Source organism: Xyrauchen texanus, chromosome 25 (genome assembly GCF_025860055.1).
Source record: "Xyrauchen texanus isolate HMW12.3.18 chromosome 25, RBS_HiC_50CHRs, whole genome shotgun sequence".
Taxonomy (NCBI): Eukaryota; Metazoa; Chordata; class Actinopteri; order Cypriniformes; family Catostomidae; genus Xyrauchen; species Xyrauchen texanus.
The window spans coordinates 32,557,890-32,576,752 of NC_068300.1; the positions used below are offsets into that span (position 1 = coordinate 32,557,890).

Consider the following 18,863-nt stretch of genomic DNA (forward strand, 5'->3'; position numbering starts at 1 on the left):
CAGCCAAATTCAAAATCAAAATGACAGCACCGGCTGTAATCACGGAATTAAGAAATTTTTCCAAGCTCGATTTTAATTCCAAATATGAGTTAATTGCAAGAGGGAGGTCTACGCCAGCCTTAGATGGACTAGTACAGCAAAAGGGCCCAAAAATTATCCGATCATTTCAAACTGATTGGCATGTAAGAAAAGATTGGCTATGTGGCTGTGCGCTTGTGTGTGTGTGTGCGTGAGAGAGAGAGAGAGAGTACACTATATACATCCTGATTTGTACATTTATTGATATGCCGCGCTTGTGCGTAACGTTCACTGTTTACGCGCTTTTGTGTGTGAGAGAGAGAGTACACTATATACATCCTGATTTGTACATTTCTTGATATGCTGCGCTTGTGCGTAACGTTCACTGTTATTACGTATTAGCTTAAACAATAAATCAGGTAATCTGGCTTTCATAACTCAGTGCCTAGCCTCTTTAAGACATCACCGCACGTCACTGCAAACATACTGTCCATATATGTAAATGTACATTTTTAGGAAACCTATTTTCCTTGAGTGAATCTCAAGGAACATTTAAAAAGGCATATCATGACCCCTTTAAATCTTTTTGGATATTGATTAACATTTTCATCACTGCATAGCCTGTGTGACATCAACTTGGATCAAGACTTTGTGAAACTTGAAAATGAGATGGAGCAATTTATTACATTTTCTCTGGAATAATGGATGAGTTACGCATAAATAGACCAGAAACGAGTAGAGTCAGTGGGCTAATTTTTTTATTTCATGTTGACTTAAGAAAAACGTCATTGTTCCATCAAAAGGACTTTATTATTAATCCACAGAAAATGACTACAGATGCATTCTGGTGTACAGGTTAACATGAATTAATATTTTTACACAATGTAAAAGTCACAAACACAATCCTATGGACTGTAAAAAAAGAAGGTATGGTATTCTACACACAGTTCACCGCTGTATGTTTTTTTTAACACTAGTCAGTGGCAGTCAGAAAACTGCAACATGGTTTACTGTGGTTTCGTATCAGGATGCTTAAGAGCTATAAAGAATATGGTTTCAGGAGATGTACATACAAATCGGAGTTGAATGGGAAAGAAAAGAGCCATGGGTATTTTGGCTCAGGCAAAGATAGTCTCCTCCCTTCTCTTCTTGGTAAGGATAGTGCCTGGCTTGTGCTGGGCATCGGGGTGATTGGCCAGCTCGGGTGGGCAGGTGGACACCGGGCTCTCTAAGATGGCCTGTTTTAGGTCGTAGAACACAGTGGAGTCTTCTTTGGTCAAGAAGGTCATTGCCACACCACTCTTTCCAGCACGACCCGTTCGGCCGATACGATGGATATAATCTGGCAAAAGGAGCAAAGTCAAACATTAATATTTAAGCAAAATGTTTACTTTTTAATCCAGTGTAAATAAAAAGTTTTTATTTACACTATAAAACATTGTAACAAGATTGATCTGCATACTATAAACAGATCAAACTGTCTAATGCCCCTTATCTTTTCAACTTCAGTTGCACCCAAACAATCTTAGCTTTATTTATTAGGAGAGAAACAAGAAGCTCCATATCATAACTGCACAATAAGAACTGAGAGCAAAGGCGCAAAAGTTGAAGGCTGAAGTCACAGTGCTGTTAGACTCACCCTCGATGTTCTTGGCCATGTCGTAGTTGAGAACCATGGAGACGTCATGGATGTCGATACCTCTGCCTGCCACATCTGTGGCCACCAGGATGTCTTTGGCTCCAGCCTTCAGGTTGGACAGGGCGAACTCTCTCTGCTCCTGTCCTTTACCACCGTGAAGTGTACAAGCATTGTACTGCAGGGGAAAATAGAGGAAGGGAAAGATTGATAGTTAATTTTTTATTACATCTGGTAAAGGTCATTTCAAAACAACAAGGATGAAAAGAATGTATAGTAGAGAATGGGTATAGTTAGAACAAAATGTTTCCACTTATGGTTCACAATGTACATAAAAGGCTTTAAAGTCCTCATCACATCAAAACTAGATTATGACTTTTAATTCACGTCTGTCAACATTGAGGCCATCTATATGCTAATGTTCTCCTAAACATTTTAGCAGCTATACACATTTATATCAAGTCTTTCTCTTTCAGGAAAATATTGATGACTCATCTTGCAGTACACAGTTTTTGTCCAATTCAATGCTCTATAGAATGAGAATGCTCCTCCCCATGACCAGCTAGTAGCAAATCATGGTGCAAACCAAATCCCCCCAAAAATTCCCATTTCAACACAGGACAGAAAATGTTTTATTTTTTTATTTATGATAATAATAATAATAATAAACTGTGTACTTACTCCCATCTTCTCCAAAGACTTAGCCAGAACATCGCAACCCTTCTTCTGGTTAACAAAGATGATGATTGGCGGCTCAAAGCCACTTGCCAGAACCCCCAACAGCTTCTTCCTGTTTACATAACACAGAGAAAATGTTTAGTAAAGTAACATTTGTCATCTGCTCATATATGCATATAAAAGACTACTGGTTAATGTGACCTCGCTCTGACCTCTTTTCACCCTCTGACATGAGGATGACCTTCTGTTCCACTCTCTCGTGTGGTTTGCCCGCAGAACCAATGTACACCACCGCAGGGCGCCGGAGATAACTCCTGGCCAAACGCTCCACTGCTGGAGGCATAGTGGCCGTAAACATGACAGTCTGGAAAGATTAAAAAATAAAAGACGATAGCATAAAATAAAAAAAAAGAATAAGAGGGGAGAAAAAAAAAAAGAAGAGGAAAATAAAGATTTAAAAAATTAATATTTTTCATCCATTATTACACCATTTTTATATCAAACGGATACAAAAAAAGGCAATTCAGAGTTTAATGTCAGTTACATTATGCTGATAATAAGGATGTGATGTTTCAGTATCTGTTACCTGTCTGTACTTGTGTTTGCCAGACTCAAAGTTCTGCATCATTTTTTCAGGGTCCTCAGCATCATCTGTGTCTGGCTTCTGATTGGTCACAGGAATGTATTCTAGAATCTTCTGTACATCGGGTTCAAAACCCATGTCAATCATTCTGTCGGCTTCATCCAGTACCACATATGTGCACCTGCTCAGGACGAGGTATCGGTTCTCCAACACATCAATCAAACGACCAGGTGTGGCTATGACAATCTGAGGAAGAGAAAAATCTGATCTAGAAGCATCTATTGTGAATGTATATCGTAATAAATATTGAATGATATGAAAAAGAATATAGTGATATTTTTGGCCATATCGCCCAGCTCTAATTTCAATCCTTTTTTACTATAAATCTCCACATTAATTTTCAGAATGTGAAAGGGGAGATTTATAGTAAAAAAATCTATCACTTCATAAGACCACTGGAGTCTTATGGATTACTTTTATGCTGCCTTTGTGACTTTTTGGAGCTTCAAAGTTCTGGCCACCATTCACTTTCATTGTATGGACCTACAAAGCTGAGATATTCTTTTATATTTATGCATTTGGCAGACGCTTTTATCCAAAGTGACTTACAGTGCACTTATTACAGGGACAATCCCCTGGAGCAACGTGTCTTGCTCAAGGACACAATGGTGGTGGCTGTGGGGATCGAACCAGTCAGTGACCTTCTGATTAACAGGTATGTGCTTTAGCCCACTACGCCACCACCACTCACTTTTAAACATATTTGTTTTATGCAGAAGAATGAAAGTCATACACATCTGGGATGGCATGATGTTGAGTAAATTGAGAGAATTTTCATTTTTGGGTCAACTATCCCTTTAATAAAACTAGGAGAGATTATCAGAATATGCACACATTAACTATACATTCACTTTTGTTTTTAAAAGCCTGTCAGGGATAAGGTTCCCTTTGTCCCACAAACAAAGAGTTTAATTCTCACCTCACAACCCATTCTGAGCTTGAACCCTTGATCTTCTCTGGATATTCCACCAATCACAGCCACTGTCCGGATCCCCAGCGGTTTGCCAAATTTAATGGTCTCCTCCTCGATCTGCTGGGCCAACTCACGTGTGGGGGCCAGAATAACAGCATACGGTCCCTGATCAGAGTCCTCAATTCTACAGTCAACACACAGATAGGGTTAACAGAGACTTTTCCACATTTGATCCAATTCTGCAAAACAAGTGTTGCCGTATAAAGTATGACAGAATGGTAGTTGGTTAAGTGAGCTCTCACCTGTCAATCTTAGGCAGAGTAGTAATCCAGACCAATAATGGAATGAGGAAGGCGGCGGTTTTACCGCTACCAGTCTCAGCCACACCAATGATGTCACGGTTCTGTAAACCAATGGGAATGGCCTGTCTCTGGATAGGTGTCGGGTCCTGATTAAAAAGGAAAACATTTCTTATTAGTGGTAAATTTACATTCAAGGTACACACGAAACATGTAGCCAACCATTTCATAACTGCTCAGAGAATTATTCTGTACATTATAAGTAAAAGACCACTCGATGGGCAATGAATGGGAGAAATCTTAACAGGAAGTATGGCAGCTTTAAAAATGAAAAACCTGCCATTCAATAAAAAGACCCAATCGCATTTATAATAGAGGCATCGCCTGTATGCTTACTTTTGTTTACTCTAACGGTACCAGCCTGAAAAATACTGTGGATTACACTAAAAAAGGAATTACAATTTGTCTGATTTTATTGCTAGTTTAAAAAACAAATTGTTTAATAATCTTGACAAAGTGTTCCCCATTCAAGTTGATAGGGAGCAGTAATTGTTTCCCTATTGCTTACATAAAAAATAGCTGAGTGAACTGACTCTACTACGTTTAAAAGAACATTGAACTTGCAGGATCATATCCTAATTGAAAAATGTACCAAAACATAGGAAAAAAAGGACATTAATCTATTGTGCATAAAACATGATGGAGCTGACCTTATAGCCACACTTCTCGATGACCTCCAGAATGTGTGGTGGCAGCGCATACTCCTTCCAGTTGCGGATGGGGTTAGGGATCTTGCCTCCTTTGGTTGTGATGCTGTAGTCTTCTCTAAAGATTCTCCAGTCTCTATCAGTCATCTCATCTAGCTTCTTCTGAGACCAGTGCCTGTCATCCCAGCGCTGCTTAGCCTCCTTCTTTCGGACCTTCTTGAGACGCAGTCTGAAGACGACAATTCATTAACATGACATTTTAAAGTACAGCAGATCTGGTTGAATTAGAAATGTAAATTAAGCACAAGTTAATATACATGTGTATTAAAGGTCAAATGTGGCTTACTCCTCCTGTTCTTTTTCCTCAATGGTTCGTCTCTTCTCCATCAGGTCACCATAGAAATGAGATTGATCTCTCTTCTGCTGCTTGAGGTCAATGCCGGCAATGAAGCCTCTGCCATAGAGCTGAACTTGATGCTTCTCTTTATACCTAAACACACACACACAAACAACAGTTAAACATGCACACTATGACTCTTTACAACTTTATGGCTTTTCTATCATATATACTGAATGAACAGCAGAGACTATTTAGCAGAGACAGAACAACGAATGGGAGAAATTAGAACGCCAACCGATGTAGAACAGGAAGTCCTGCCTTTTAGGTAAAAGAGCAAATCCCCTTTAGATACAGACATCAACTGTCAGTCAACCCCAGAATATGCATGCTCATTAGCTGAACCAGCCTGGGGTTTTTGCGTGATCTGAGCTAGTGTTGTCAAAAATACCGGTACCCCAGTACTCAAACCAAAAATTCTTTAAGATACCAGAATTTCTGAAGGTACCGGGTACCTTTTAATGCAGAGGCGGGAACTTTCGAACGCTCACAACAAGCAAAAGATGACGACGAGCAAAGCTGCTGCAGAGTCTCAACTGAATCTTGTCGAAAAGAAAAGTGGAAAAAGCCAGGTTTGGAAATTCTTTGGATTTGAGGCTGATGAAAAGGGAAACATCATAGATCAGCAAAAACCTATTTGTAAAAGCTGCTGTCGCAATTTTCTGGCGAAAGGAGGAAACACATCAAAATTAATAAAGACAGACACACGGATTTATTAAAGCAAATAAAGCAGGTGAGTTTAAAAGCATATTAGCATTTGCATTAGGGCTGAAACGTTTAGTCGACATTATCGACATCGTCGAAAATACAAAATTGATGAGAAAAATGTTCGTTGTCGAATAGATGTTTGATCTCATTTAACGTAGGCCTAACATGCAATCACCGTAACGATGACGCGCGAGAGCAGCAGTTCATGAGGAAGAATTAAACAGATCAGTCCAGAAGCACTCTAAACTTTCACAGTTTATTTTATGTAGATCCCAAAGTATTAGGGAATGATTAAAAAAAAAAAAGTATATTCAGAAGCATGTAACGTTGTGGAATAAGCGGAGGCGAGCTCTTTAAAGGAAACATCCCGGCGTAACATCTTAAATGCAGTAAAATTGCTTTATTAAAGTTCAAATAATACAGAAGCAGATCATGTTAATAACTACAAATTCAGAAACTGGCATTTCTCTGTTTGGTCGGTGCCTCTTCTATGAGTTGCGCGAATGTCCCGATCTAAGGGTGACAGATTGAAACTGTACCCGGCTGAGAGAGACTCTGCCTCTGGGAACTCATCCCTCGAGCGCGCACGCTAAATGCAGCTAAATTAGAACTTACTCGCGACTTTAATCATAATATATGTCACTGTGCATTTCTTATCATGAAGAAAATTGGCAATATGCAGCTTTATTAATACGAGAGCACTTTGCGCATTAGTTTGGAAATTGTTTTTTATTCATTCTATTGTATGCTTGTTTATTTAGGCTTTTTTTAGTACTTTGTAAAAACTTAAATTAAAAGTTGCAAAAGTTCATAAATACTTTAAGCATACATTCAGTTTTGTTATAATTAAAAAAATAATATTTAAATTAAAGTGTTGCTCAATGGCATATTTCTGTTCTTAGTTCTGCTGCTAATGTTTTGTAGACTTTGGTAATAAAAGAGTGTTGTTTAGTAACCTGTTTTTTGCTTTGGTACTGAAAATGGTATCGAGTACCGTGAAATTTCACTGGTATTGGTACCAACTACTGAAATTTTGGTACCGTGACAACACTAATCTGAGCTAGAGTTTTCATACTTCATTTACTGCCCCTCAGCATTCTGTTGCCAAATGATGAGACTTAACTATTCACAGACTTTTTAAGGTGGCATAAATGCAACCCAACAGCTTGTCTTATATATGGTCTTAAACTGAAAATAAATGGTCATTATCCATTTATTTACAATTATACTGAATAATTTTTTATTCACTAAACAGAACTAGCTCATAAAAGCTAATTTATGTGTGATGAAATGCTCTGATGTTATTGTTCTACTAAAGGGTACGTTTGGTGATGTTTTCTCCTGTTCACGGAAATCTTCAAATTCTTGACCTGAGAGAACTCTTTTGGCTTCTTCCACTGTATAAATAACTGGTTCTCCTACAGGGCAATTCCTAAGCTGTAACCTTGAACCTACGCTAATATAGGCCTGAGACCAATAAAATGAACAAAATAATGTGGACATATATTTGTAAACTACACATCAGTGCGGTTATTTGAGCTGTCCCAGGACAGACTCACAGTGGATTGTAGTCAGTTGATGTGTCTTCAGACGCATCCCACTCAAAGACGAACTTCCTGTCATTCAAATGACGTGTGCGCCGACGTTTCTTCATTCCTCCAAGATAACGCTCCTAAAAGACAAAATAAATTTTGGTTCATAAGTCATCAGAAACACAAAATATTTATATTTTGAAAATAAATAAAAATACATATTTTTTTTGTCCACCCACTGTTTACTTCACAATGAGTGAAAAGTGTTCAATGGTTGACGTTTCCTTTTAAAAATGTAAATAAATCCTGTTTAAAAAAAGATTACTCTAAAGAATGATGCTTCTAAATGATTGATTAGTTTGAACCTTTATGGCTTGCAGCTCTTTTCCTTTGTCTTTTTCCTCTCGAATCTTTTGCCGTCCATCATCTTCATCATTCCCATTGTTCTCCCTCTCCATTCGCTCCCTTCTTTCCCGTCGCTCTCTCTCCTGAGGATCCTCTGCAAGTTCAATCAATCCATTAATGAATCAATTCATTGTTCAGACGTGACTGCACCAATGACTTTCTCCACAACACAATTTACAAAATAATTCAACTTATTTACATTCACATGTTCTTGGTCTTATTGTACATGATTCATTGGTGCAATTAATATTATTTATTATAGATTATACTCTCAAATGACTTTGCATTTCAACTGACATCACCAAGCCCTTTTACTTTTCAACCACCTGGCATTTAACTGGTATGGAAGGCCCACTTTTCACAAACCAATTAATTCCTGAGGGATAAAATCAAGTCCCGCCCAACATATTTTCTTATTGAATATCCCGTTGCACTCTGAAATACGTCACATAACCGAAGAAAAATGGTTTGCAAACATTGTTTCATATTGACTTTAAATGCAATCACGTTTCTACAGATGTCATTAACCCTCCAGTCTCTCACCAAGCATCTTCCTCCCAGTGTCCTGAAACACTCTGCGTTTCTTCCTCTCCTCCTCCATCTGTTTTCGGCGATCCTCTGTCTGCTGCTCCCTTCGTCTGATAGCTTCAGCTTCCCGCTCCGCTTTAGACAGGAACTTGGGCTGCAATGGGAGGATGAGTTTAGAGGTCAATCAATAGTGAATGTTGCAAGGTAGTGGAACAGGGCAGATAACCAATTAATTGGCCAATAGCGTTTAAAATCAATTTACAGAATGTTAATGACATTTTTTCGTCTTTCCTAACTGTGTCAGGCACAGAGGCTACAAGAATTCAAAATGAATTAAACTCCAGCAGCAGTTTATTATTGAACCAAAATCCCAATAATAACATGAACAAAAATAACACAGGACTTTTAACTATCAACAGGCCCAAAATACACCGGGGATGAGTATTTACCATATTAAGTTTTATAGCCTGTGTATTCACCAGATGAAGGGTCGTGTGTGTGTGTATACACACACACACACACACCTGTTTCAGTGACATCACTTTTCCCTCTGCAAGTCTGTTGTGACCAGCGTGCGCGCACACACACACAGAATCCATAAACATCTCTCATTCAGAAGTTACAAATATTTGTGTTGTTTTCTGCTCTGAATTGGTCATAATATTACAAAAAGCATCTGTATGAATGCAAGACCTGCTTTTAACTCATGAAGAATACAAAGAAAGCAACAGAGACATATTAGTGAATAAGAGTAATATGTTTACATTGTAGTCAGGCGGTGTGAATAAAGTCTGTGCTTCATGATCTTATGATGTGTTAATTGACTAACATTAGCCTATACACATTAAACATATACGTTTACATTATAGTGCTTTTTATTTATTACAACGCGTTACAATTATCGCATAACTTTATACAGTTTGGCAGTTCTGAATAACATCGTCTTATGTGCATTTCCAGTTTAACTGTATCCGAATCTATGATGTTATAAATATGATTGACACATGTACAGATAATTGACATGTCTAAATAAATTGGCAAAGACCCACAAGTGTTTTTTATCCCTGCTCTCCCCCTTCATTGCTGCTTACTTTGGCAAAATTAAGCATTTTGGCTCTGGTAATTAAACAGCAGTATCACCTATGCAAGATTTATAAATGGAAAAAAATGGAATTTTGCCACATCCCACAGTGCAGCACAAAATAAATATGGAATGTGTGTCATAAACATGGCGGCACAGTCATACAGTGACATCACATGAAACAGGTTAAAAATATATATATATATACATATACACACACACAAACCACTTTATTAGGTACACCCTGTACATTTACTTATTCATGCGATTATCTTATCAGCCAATGTGTGGCAGCATCGTTTACATGTATTAAATGATGCAGAAATGGGTCAGGATCATCAGTTAATGTTCACATCAACCATAAGAATGGGGAAAACAATTTGATATGAGATTTGGACCATGGCATGAATGTTGGTGGCAGACAGGCTGGTTTGAGAATTTCTGTAACTGCTGATCTCCTGGGATAATAAAGTTCTATGCAGTAAAGCATTTCTGAACACACAACATGTTGAATATTGAGGCAGATGTGCTACAGCAGAAAGAAACCCTTCCAGGTACCAATACTGTCAGATAAGAACAGGAAACTGAGGCTGCAGTGGGCACAGGCTCACCAAAACTGGACAGGAGACGATAATAAAAATGTCGCTTGGTCTAACAAATCTAGATTTCTGCTGAGGTACACAAATGGGAGGCCCATTGTAGCCTCAGTTCTCTGTTCTTAACTGACAGAAGTGGAACTCAATGTGGTGTTCTGATGTTGTAGCCCATCCCCTTCAACGATCGAAATGTTGTGCATTGCGAGATGCTATTCTGCTCACTAGATTTACTTAGTTCTTTTTTAACTGACAAGCTGTCAAGGAGGTCCAACTAGAACATAATTACATTGAAAAACAGCAGACAGATGCAAATACGCATTTGTTGCGAACAGCCCAAACAAATAGGCCTAATGGAAATGGCTACGACCAGGGAGAAAGAGAAAAAAATATTGTTTCCTTCAAATAAGCACTACATTTCCCAAAAGAACGAATCAATGGAGCAAGTAGGCTATTTTTTCCATTAAAGGTTTTCTTCCCTGTAATGAATATGCCTTTTCCATTTTTAAAGCTCAACGAAAAGCTCTGTTTAAAATTGGGCTCATCCATTTATAGTATTTGACTAACTTGATAAAATTGTAACACTAAAAATGTATTTGGCCTTTCAGGGACACTGTCTTTCTACATGTCAATAATGTTTTTTTTGTGTGTGTGTGTTTTTTTCATAGAAAAGGTTCACATGAATGTAGTGCATTTCTCTTTTTTCTCAGTTTTTTAAAAGTGCTTCTGTTTTTCCTCAGTCATTTGAGTCTCCATCTTCATGCATTTACTGGTGTTTTGGAATCACAATGAAGGAAACAATTGTAATGCACTCAAATGCTATATTATTGAAGAAATTCTACTTTTGATGGAAACATGACAAAAGATGTGCACAGAGTGGCATTGATCAAGGGTGGCCATACGTCCCATTTTTCTCAGTACAGTCCTGTATTTAAACAATTTTCTAGTGTCCCAACTTATTCTAAATCATGTTGTGTCCCGTATTTCCCCTCTCCTAAAATGTCTCTATAGCCTATGCAGCTTTCTCAGTCACGTGAGTATTCTAATCAAAAGGTAGCCAAGGATACGGCTTGTAAAACCAATAAAGTCACACCGTGTTATTTGAAGTGCATGATTGAATCAAACTATCCAATCACAATCCCCTATCAATAGATGTCCAGTTAGTAAACTGATTGAAGAATCAGTTTGAAAGAGCACACAGATGAAATTGCGGCTGGAAAAATGTCAAGGAAGCATGCACGTACTGTACATTAAATGAGAGTTTACATGTCTAAGAAAGGAGTCACAAACAGAGCCTTGTAAAGTGAGGTGTGAGATTTGTGGAGCTCGCTTTTCCACATCACATTACACATCAGCCACAGAAGTGGCTTAGCACATTCATGACCTGAGGAAAACTCTTGCAGGCCATGCTGGAGGAATCATTCATACCCTCTGACATTAAACAGCAGTTGGATGCCCTGATTGAAGCTGGTGACGAGCGGATAATTACCACTCTTTGATAAGTGGGCTTGCGTGAAAACATCGTCACTCGTCGCATCACAGTGGAACAAGAACAAGACGGCCATGTCTGAGAGATGGACAGACGTTTTTCGTGAGCTGGAGAGCAAGATCATCAACTTCAGAGTCTTAGCCAAGGTCGTGGAGTTTGTTTTATGCCTGCCTGGGACATCTCCATCTGTGGAGCGTGTGTTCTCATTAATGAATGCAGTATGGACACCAGATAAATCTTGACTCAGTGTAACAGTCATGAAGGCAATGCTTTTTGTACGTCTTAATTTTAGACTGGACTGCTCTGCATTTTATTATAGTCTCTTGAAAGTCAAGTGCACACTGAGAAAATTTCTGCCAGCGAAAAGCGAATTTAAGTAGGCAATGCTATTTGTTTAGCAATTGATACAGGAACTGTCATCATCAAGTACGTTTCTTTCATAATGTTTACCCATTTTACCGGTATAAAATTTTGCACCGGTTTCACCCTATTTACCGGGTATAACTAGTAACTGTATACCGTGGCAAGCCTACTGCTCACTACAATTGTACAGAGGGGTTATCTGATTTACTGTAGCCTGTCAGCTCGAACCAGTCTGGCCATTCTCCATTGACCTTTCTCATCAATAAGGCATTTCTACAGAACTGTCACTCACTGGTTGTTTTTGGCAACATTCTGAGTAAGATTTAGAGACTATTGCATGTGAAAATCCCAGGAAATCAGCAGTTACAGAAATACCCAAAACCAGACCATCTGGCACCAACCATCATGCCAGTCTAAATCGCTATCAACACATTTCCCCCCATTATTGTGGTTGATTTGAACATTAACTGAAGCTCCTGACCCATAACTGCAAGATTAAATACATTACACTGCTGCCACATGATCGGATGATTAGATAATCAAATTAATAAGTAAAGTGGTCAGTGAGTGTGTATACACACAGTTGAAGTCAGAAGTTTACGTACACCTTAGCCAAATAAATTTCAACTTTGTTTTTCACAATTTCTAATGACAAATAATCATAGAAAACATTCCCTATCTTAGATCAGTTAGGATCACTATTTTAAGAATGTGAAATGTCAGAATAATTGTAGAGAGAATTATTTCTTTCAGCTTTTATTTCTTTTATCATTTTCTCAGTGGGTCAGAAGTTTACATACACTTTGTAGCATTGTCTTTAAATTGTTTAACTTGGGTCAAACTTTGAGTAGCCTTTCACAATGTTCTCACAATAAGTTGCTGGAATTTTGGCCCATTCCAAACAGAACTGTTGTAAGTAAACTTCTGACCCACTGGAATTGTGATATAGTTAAAAGTTAAACAATCTATCTGTAAGAAATCATGTCATGTACAATGTAGATGTCCTAATGACTTGCCAAAACTATAGTTTGATCAAATCAAATCTGTGGAGTGTTAAAAAAATATATTTTAATGACTTCAACCTAAGGGTATGTAAACTTCTGAATTTATAGCGAGACAACGGAGAGATAGAAATAAACACAGACAGACAGACATACACGCACACATACCACATCCTACTGAGACCCCGCATCCACATGCGTGAACATTACGTTTTGGCATCGCTAAAGGCTATGCATAATTTCATTTAATTTAAACTGACTGAGCTTAGTTTGAGACTCTAGGCTGTCATAAAATGGTTAACATTTTTACGTACAGAGTCATGTGACAAAACATGCCAATCTCAGCCGAGTATGTCTTTGGGAGAAACAGCAACAAAACTAAATCTGGTGAGAAACCTCTAAGTTCTTACATTAAAACCTGTTTGAGTCAAAAGAGTAGAATCGTGAAATGGCAAGCTGTTAAACACAATAACCACGTATTTCAACTATAGGCTCATTTTCTTTACATATCCTATATTCACTGTGCATTATCACATTGAGTGTCAACGGAAGGTTTCAAAAGCTGGAAAATTTGTATATGGCTATATTCGGAGTTAGTTTCAAACTGTTCGGAGACCAGTGCAGACAGACAGCACACTGGAGATCAAGTCATTCACTAATTAGGGAGCAAGGGAGAATCCTATAGCTTTCCAACTAAGTGGATTCACTCCTCAAATCTGACCAAAAAGTTCTGTTTCAGGCTGCAGATGATGTTAGGACCACTCAACATGTTTGGCAGACATGGGACAATGGTAATCAGTACACAGATTCAGAATTTATAATGCTAAATTGTATTTTAACATGATTGGAAGTGATTAAATGATACTGGCCACTTCCTTTGAATCAGAATTAATCATGCTCATTTCTGATGACCAACACTCCTGGAAACATAAATTTGATTAAAATAAAACAGACTTTCAATAACTTGGTATTGAAAATTTCACAATTTAGTCCTGCTGTCCACATATGTGGACATACATTTTTAGTAAAACTAATTGGTATAAAAAAAATGTGTTTATTATTTTCATGTTTCTTAGGCGTTAACAGTTACAAATTAAAAACCAACCATCAGCACCAATTAATCGTAAAAGGGATTTCTTCCTACCTCTAAATGAGTTCAGGAAAAATAAAGACTAGGGCTGCACGATTTGGGAAAAAAGTAATATTGCGATAATTGTGGTTAATATTGAGATATGCTATATAATAAACAAATGGTAACATGAGTCAACTTGCTTGGTTATCAAGGAAAATGCACAAATAGATTACTGATAATACTGAAATGTGTATTTTTCAACTCAAACAAACTAGCAACAACTACATGCAGTGTTTTCAAATTAAAATATTTTTACAAAATTAAGTAATATCTTTGCATTACTGCAAACTTATTTTCTCAATATTACACCTAAACAAAATAGAATAAATAAGAACACACACATTTTCATTTAAATAAGATTGTCCAAACAAACATGGACATTTAAGCAGGATGTAACATGTACTTTGTATAAACTCTTTTGAAAAGGAAACTGGAAATAAAAGTGTTGTTGTGTGTGTGTGTGTGTGTGTGTGTGTATATACATATATACATATACACACACATTTTATTGTTGTAATTTTAGTGTTATTTTTCACATAAGATTGATCTTATCATGATGATGTCATTGCGAGCTACAGACAGCGGAGGTGAGAGACGAGTGTCTCCATGTTAGTGCGCATCAGCCGGCGGAACTTTAAATCTCTCCCGGTTTCGACTCCCGCTCAGATTGGGTCTCTTCCGCGACTGGTTGAAGCAGCTCTGACCGCACCGAGAATGGCAGTTTTGGAGTTTGAGCGTATTTACATGCCACGCTCCCGTATTATATTAACTTTAATTATTGATGAAATAAAGATATATCGCCAAGCTGTGATCTGTGTTATTTTTTCTGGCCACCAGTTCAGTGTCGGTCTGCTCGTCATCCATCTTCACCTGATTTCCATGCCGAACACTGGAAACTCACATGACATGACCACACGTGCCACTCCCTAAACAGAGACTGACTGGTCATCTTTTTATTAGCGGTGTAGAAAATGGGCAAACAGCTCTCAGAGAGAATGGGCTGTCATGTCCACACATGCACTTATTTATTTAATAAAATAGCAGCATTTGCCGTCATATAATCGCACAGGCTGACATCGCAATTGCGATATGATTAATCGTCCAGCACTAATAAAGACACACTCAAAGAAAGAGCTAACAGCCAACAAGCGCTCTACATCCATTTTTACACCAGCCAGGGTTTTTCCTGCATAGAGAATTACTAGGCAGCCGCATCTGTCAAATTTCGTGCCGCCTCCGGCTGTCTACAAAACTCTGCTGGGTATCTTGAAAACACTAACAAACGTTGCACTCTGTGGATTGTCATTTGTAACTGCATTAATAATAATTTAAAAAAAATCTGTTGTCGAATAGTCACGTGATGTCATTTAAATGTAACTTGAGATCATATAAAACTATAATGATGACACGCGAGACGAGGAGCGCTCGAGTGTCTGATAGAAACACAGACCACAGCTTGGCGATATATCTTTATTTCATCCTTAAATTTCATATAATACGGGAACGTGACATGTAAATAAGCACAAACTACCATTCTCTGTGCGGTCAGAGCTGCGTCAACCAGTCACGGAAGTGACCCAATCTGAGCGGAAGTCTAGACCGGGAGATATTTAAAGTTCCGCTGGCTGATGCGCACTAACATGGAGAAGCTCGTCTCTTACCCCCGCTGTCTGCAGCTCACAACGTCATCACCATGATAAGATCAACCTAATATGAAAATAACACTAAAATGACAACAATAAAATGTGTGTGTGTATATACATATATATTTATTTAATGGTTTTGATAGACTAGATTGACAAAAGCTTATCAATAATACTCTTATGGCTAAAAATGTTTACAGTTTTCATTGACTAAAACTACATTAAAATGCCCAGACTTGTCAACTAAAACTTGACAAAAAAAATAATAAATAGGATAAGGTTAACTAAATATGAAAAGACTAAACAGGACTTTTTACACAGGACTAAGACTAAATTAAAAACAGATGACAAAATGAACACTATTATTCAGTTGCCAGGTCATTAGGAGTGTATTAATGCAAAGCCAACGTTTGTGTTCTTAACGTCACTTTTTGGATCAGTATGGTTCCACCTCATTTTGAGCCAGGAAAAACCCTGGCAGCAGTCAAGTTTTGAAACACCTACTCATTCTCTATTATTATTTTCCACCTTTTAGAATAACAGTAAAGTCATCAACAGTATGAAATAATATAAATGCCAGTATAGGAATTATATAGTGACCAAAAAAAATGAAACCTAAATTTCTCACCCTCAAAAAAAAATAAACAAAATAAGAAGTCTTAAACCTGAAATGTTCTGCATGCACACTATAATTACCAAGGTGCTCCCTAACAAAACTCAAGACTTGACTCTTCCCATTATAAATTTACCCTAAAAGTGGAACTTTGAGCAATCTTGAGCATTACATTAGGACTTAAGTTCTAAAGTGTAAGGAACAAGAATGTGCGAACCTTGTAACGTGCTCTAGAGACTAGTTTTTGTTCCAAGGAGCTAGGACCATCCTAAGAAGAGTTATTGAGGTTTCCCTAAACACCTGTATAACCAATATTTGTTGTGTGCCATGACACAAAGATGGCGGTTATGGTTAAACCAAGTAAAATCTAAATAAAAAACGGGTGGTTTTGCAATACATAGAGGTAACCTCCCTTTGAGATATTTGTGCTGAGCTCACACTCTCAACTTTATGCGGTATCCTACTGGGTTGCTTTTTCAACAGTATTGAAGTAGTTCCCATCTATGCTGGCCACTTAATGGCTGCTTTTCCTTCACTATCTGGTCCAGCTCATCCATCACAACACCGTTTAAGATTATGAGAATCATAAGTTTAGTTAAGTGTGTCCAAAATTTTGATTGGTAGTGTATATATCTAAAATCAATTTACCTTTGATTCTGCCTCTTCTTCTGCCTTCTTTTTAGCAAGCAGCTCTTCCAGAGATAGAGGCTGAGCCTGAAAGGGTGCACACAAAGAGTGTAAGGGAAAAGACAAAAGAACGCAAAAAGCAACTTTCAAGTTTAAAATTAATTCTAGTGAGGCACCTTGTCTTTCTTCTTGTCATCTTCATCATCTTCCTCTTTTTTCCCATCCTTTTCTCTCTTTATCTTTAAATCCCTGGATTTTGGAGAAGTGCTCCTGACAGGAGAGAGCACAAACTTTAACACCACTGGAGCATTCTCATGGCGAACATCAGTATCATCAACATGCAGCCTCCATATATCAGGCAAATCAACAAGGTTGGTGAGGCAACTATGATTCAGACCTTGATTTCTTGGACCGGTCTTTGTCCCGTCTGTCCCTGTCTCTGCGGTTCCTGTCTCTATCCTTCTCTCTGTCTTTCTGACGGCGATCTCTAAAGACAGAGAAAAGAGTTTACATGAATAAATGTTTCAATGTTATTATTTGGGGTGAAAGAATATACAACTCTACAGACCGGTCAGCAGATTTGGATCTGCTGCGGGAGCGCTTGCGTTCACGGGATCTGTGTCGTTTACGCTCTCTGTCGTGAGATCCTTTAGCATCTCGATCCCTGGAGCGAGAACGACTGCGCTTACGGGACTCCCGCTCCTTCCCTGCGGTGTCCAGGTCCTTCTTATCAGAGGGCTCACCGGCCATCTTGAAAACAAAGTAAAATGCGTGTTTGAGTGGAAAGTTATGTTAAAGTTTGAGGGTGGATTATGGGTGTACATGCAAGATCGCAGGGGATGAGTAAAACGTGCATGCTTTCTCATAGTTTGAACATTTGGATTTTTGTTTCTACCACTGTGTGACATTTAACAGAATGCAAAATGTTTGATTTGATTTAATTTAATTTAATGGAAAATACATTTGGCATTGCTTTGGCAAGGTTTAAGTCACATTAAAATACAACAAGTTTAATTATCACATTTATATAGCAGAGTAACTTTAAATGTTAAATGTACCCCATAAATAAATATTGCACTGGTGTATTAATAATGTTGGTATCTAAACATGATAAACACACACAGAGAGAGAGAAACAGTGACCGCGTTCAGCCCTGCAACGGCCTGCTCCCTCCATTAAACAAAGCCGTTGAAAACCTGAACGTCACGATAAAATATTAAAACCACAGTTAGAGTTGCGAAGAATATGTCTAACTGTGCTTTGAATAAAAGAGAAGAAAATTCATATAATTCCTCACCGTTTGAGTTTTAAAAAAAACACGCCGCTTGCGATGCTAGTTCGTTTTCCTAAGCCGCCATTATGCTTGACGTCACGCCAACATGTGACACACTTCCTCTGAAGGATCATGGAACTCGTAGTTTAAAGCGATTTGGAAAATCTTTAGGATTACAAATTGTCAAAGATGAATAAACAAATAAATAGGTGACTTTAACTTTATCATTAAACTCAAAATAGTGTGAACTAATAGAAACATTATTTTAATTGTATTATTTAATTTTGTTTTAAAAAGGTAGACAAAAAGCTTGCCCTTTTTGTGACATTTTCAATTATGAATAAGTAACTGACATAATCAGTTTTACAGAGATCTACTGGCAGTTTTCTATGGATGGGTTAAAGGTTGACATGGAAATCAGCCGGTTTTCTTTTTGTTAGGAATATTATATTACATTATACAATTAATGTCTTAATTAGGATTGTACAAAATATATTTTGAATATAAAGTATTGCATGTGAAAGTTTCAAATTTGCTAGAGAAGATCACCATGAAAGGCTTCTATTGTATGAATGCTATTCAGA

General features: G+C 37.8%; 1 protein-coding gene across 1 annotated transcript; it reads right to left on the minus strand.

Moving 5' to 3' along the window:
* Positions 1 to 766: 766 nt before the first annotated feature.
* ddx23 (DEAD (Asp-Glu-Ala-Asp) box polypeptide 23) lies at positions 767 to 18,385 on the minus strand. The gene is made up of 17 exons (XM_052091449.1): positions 18,304 to 18,385; positions 17,575 to 17,756; positions 17,404 to 17,493; positions 17,183 to 17,276; positions 17,028 to 17,093; positions 8,480 to 8,618; positions 7,897 to 8,030; positions 7,559 to 7,671; positions 5,241 to 5,384; positions 4,898 to 5,123; positions 4,191 to 4,336; positions 3,895 to 4,072; positions 2,919 to 3,161; positions 2,545 to 2,696; positions 2,336 to 2,444; positions 1,658 to 1,832; positions 767 to 1,360 (listed from the first exon to the last, which is right to left on the minus strand). Exons 2-17 carry the CDS (start codon positions 17,754 to 17,756, stop codon positions 1,137 to 1,139), a joined length of 2,415 nt encoding a protein of 804 aa, XP_051947409.1. The 5' UTR covers positions 18,304 to 18,385; the 3' UTR covers positions 767 to 1,136.
* Between the last annotated feature and the right edge of the window lie 478 nt (positions 18,386 to 18,863).

Bases quoted from the DNA above. Each gene is read 5' to 3' on its own strand.
- ddx23 (XM_052091449.1), bottom strand. From the start codon at position 17,756: ATGGCCGGTGAGCCCTCTGATAAGAAGGACCTGGACACCGCAGGGAAG. The intron at 8,031-8,479 runs GTGAGAGACTGG...TTGAACTTGCAG, and splicing joins CACTGGGAGGAAGATGCTTG to AGGATCCTCAGGAGAGAGAG. The intron at 4,337-4,897 runs GTCAGCTCCATC...CTTTTTAATCAG, and splicing joins TCGAGAAGTGTGGCTATAAG to GACCCGACACCTATCCAGAG.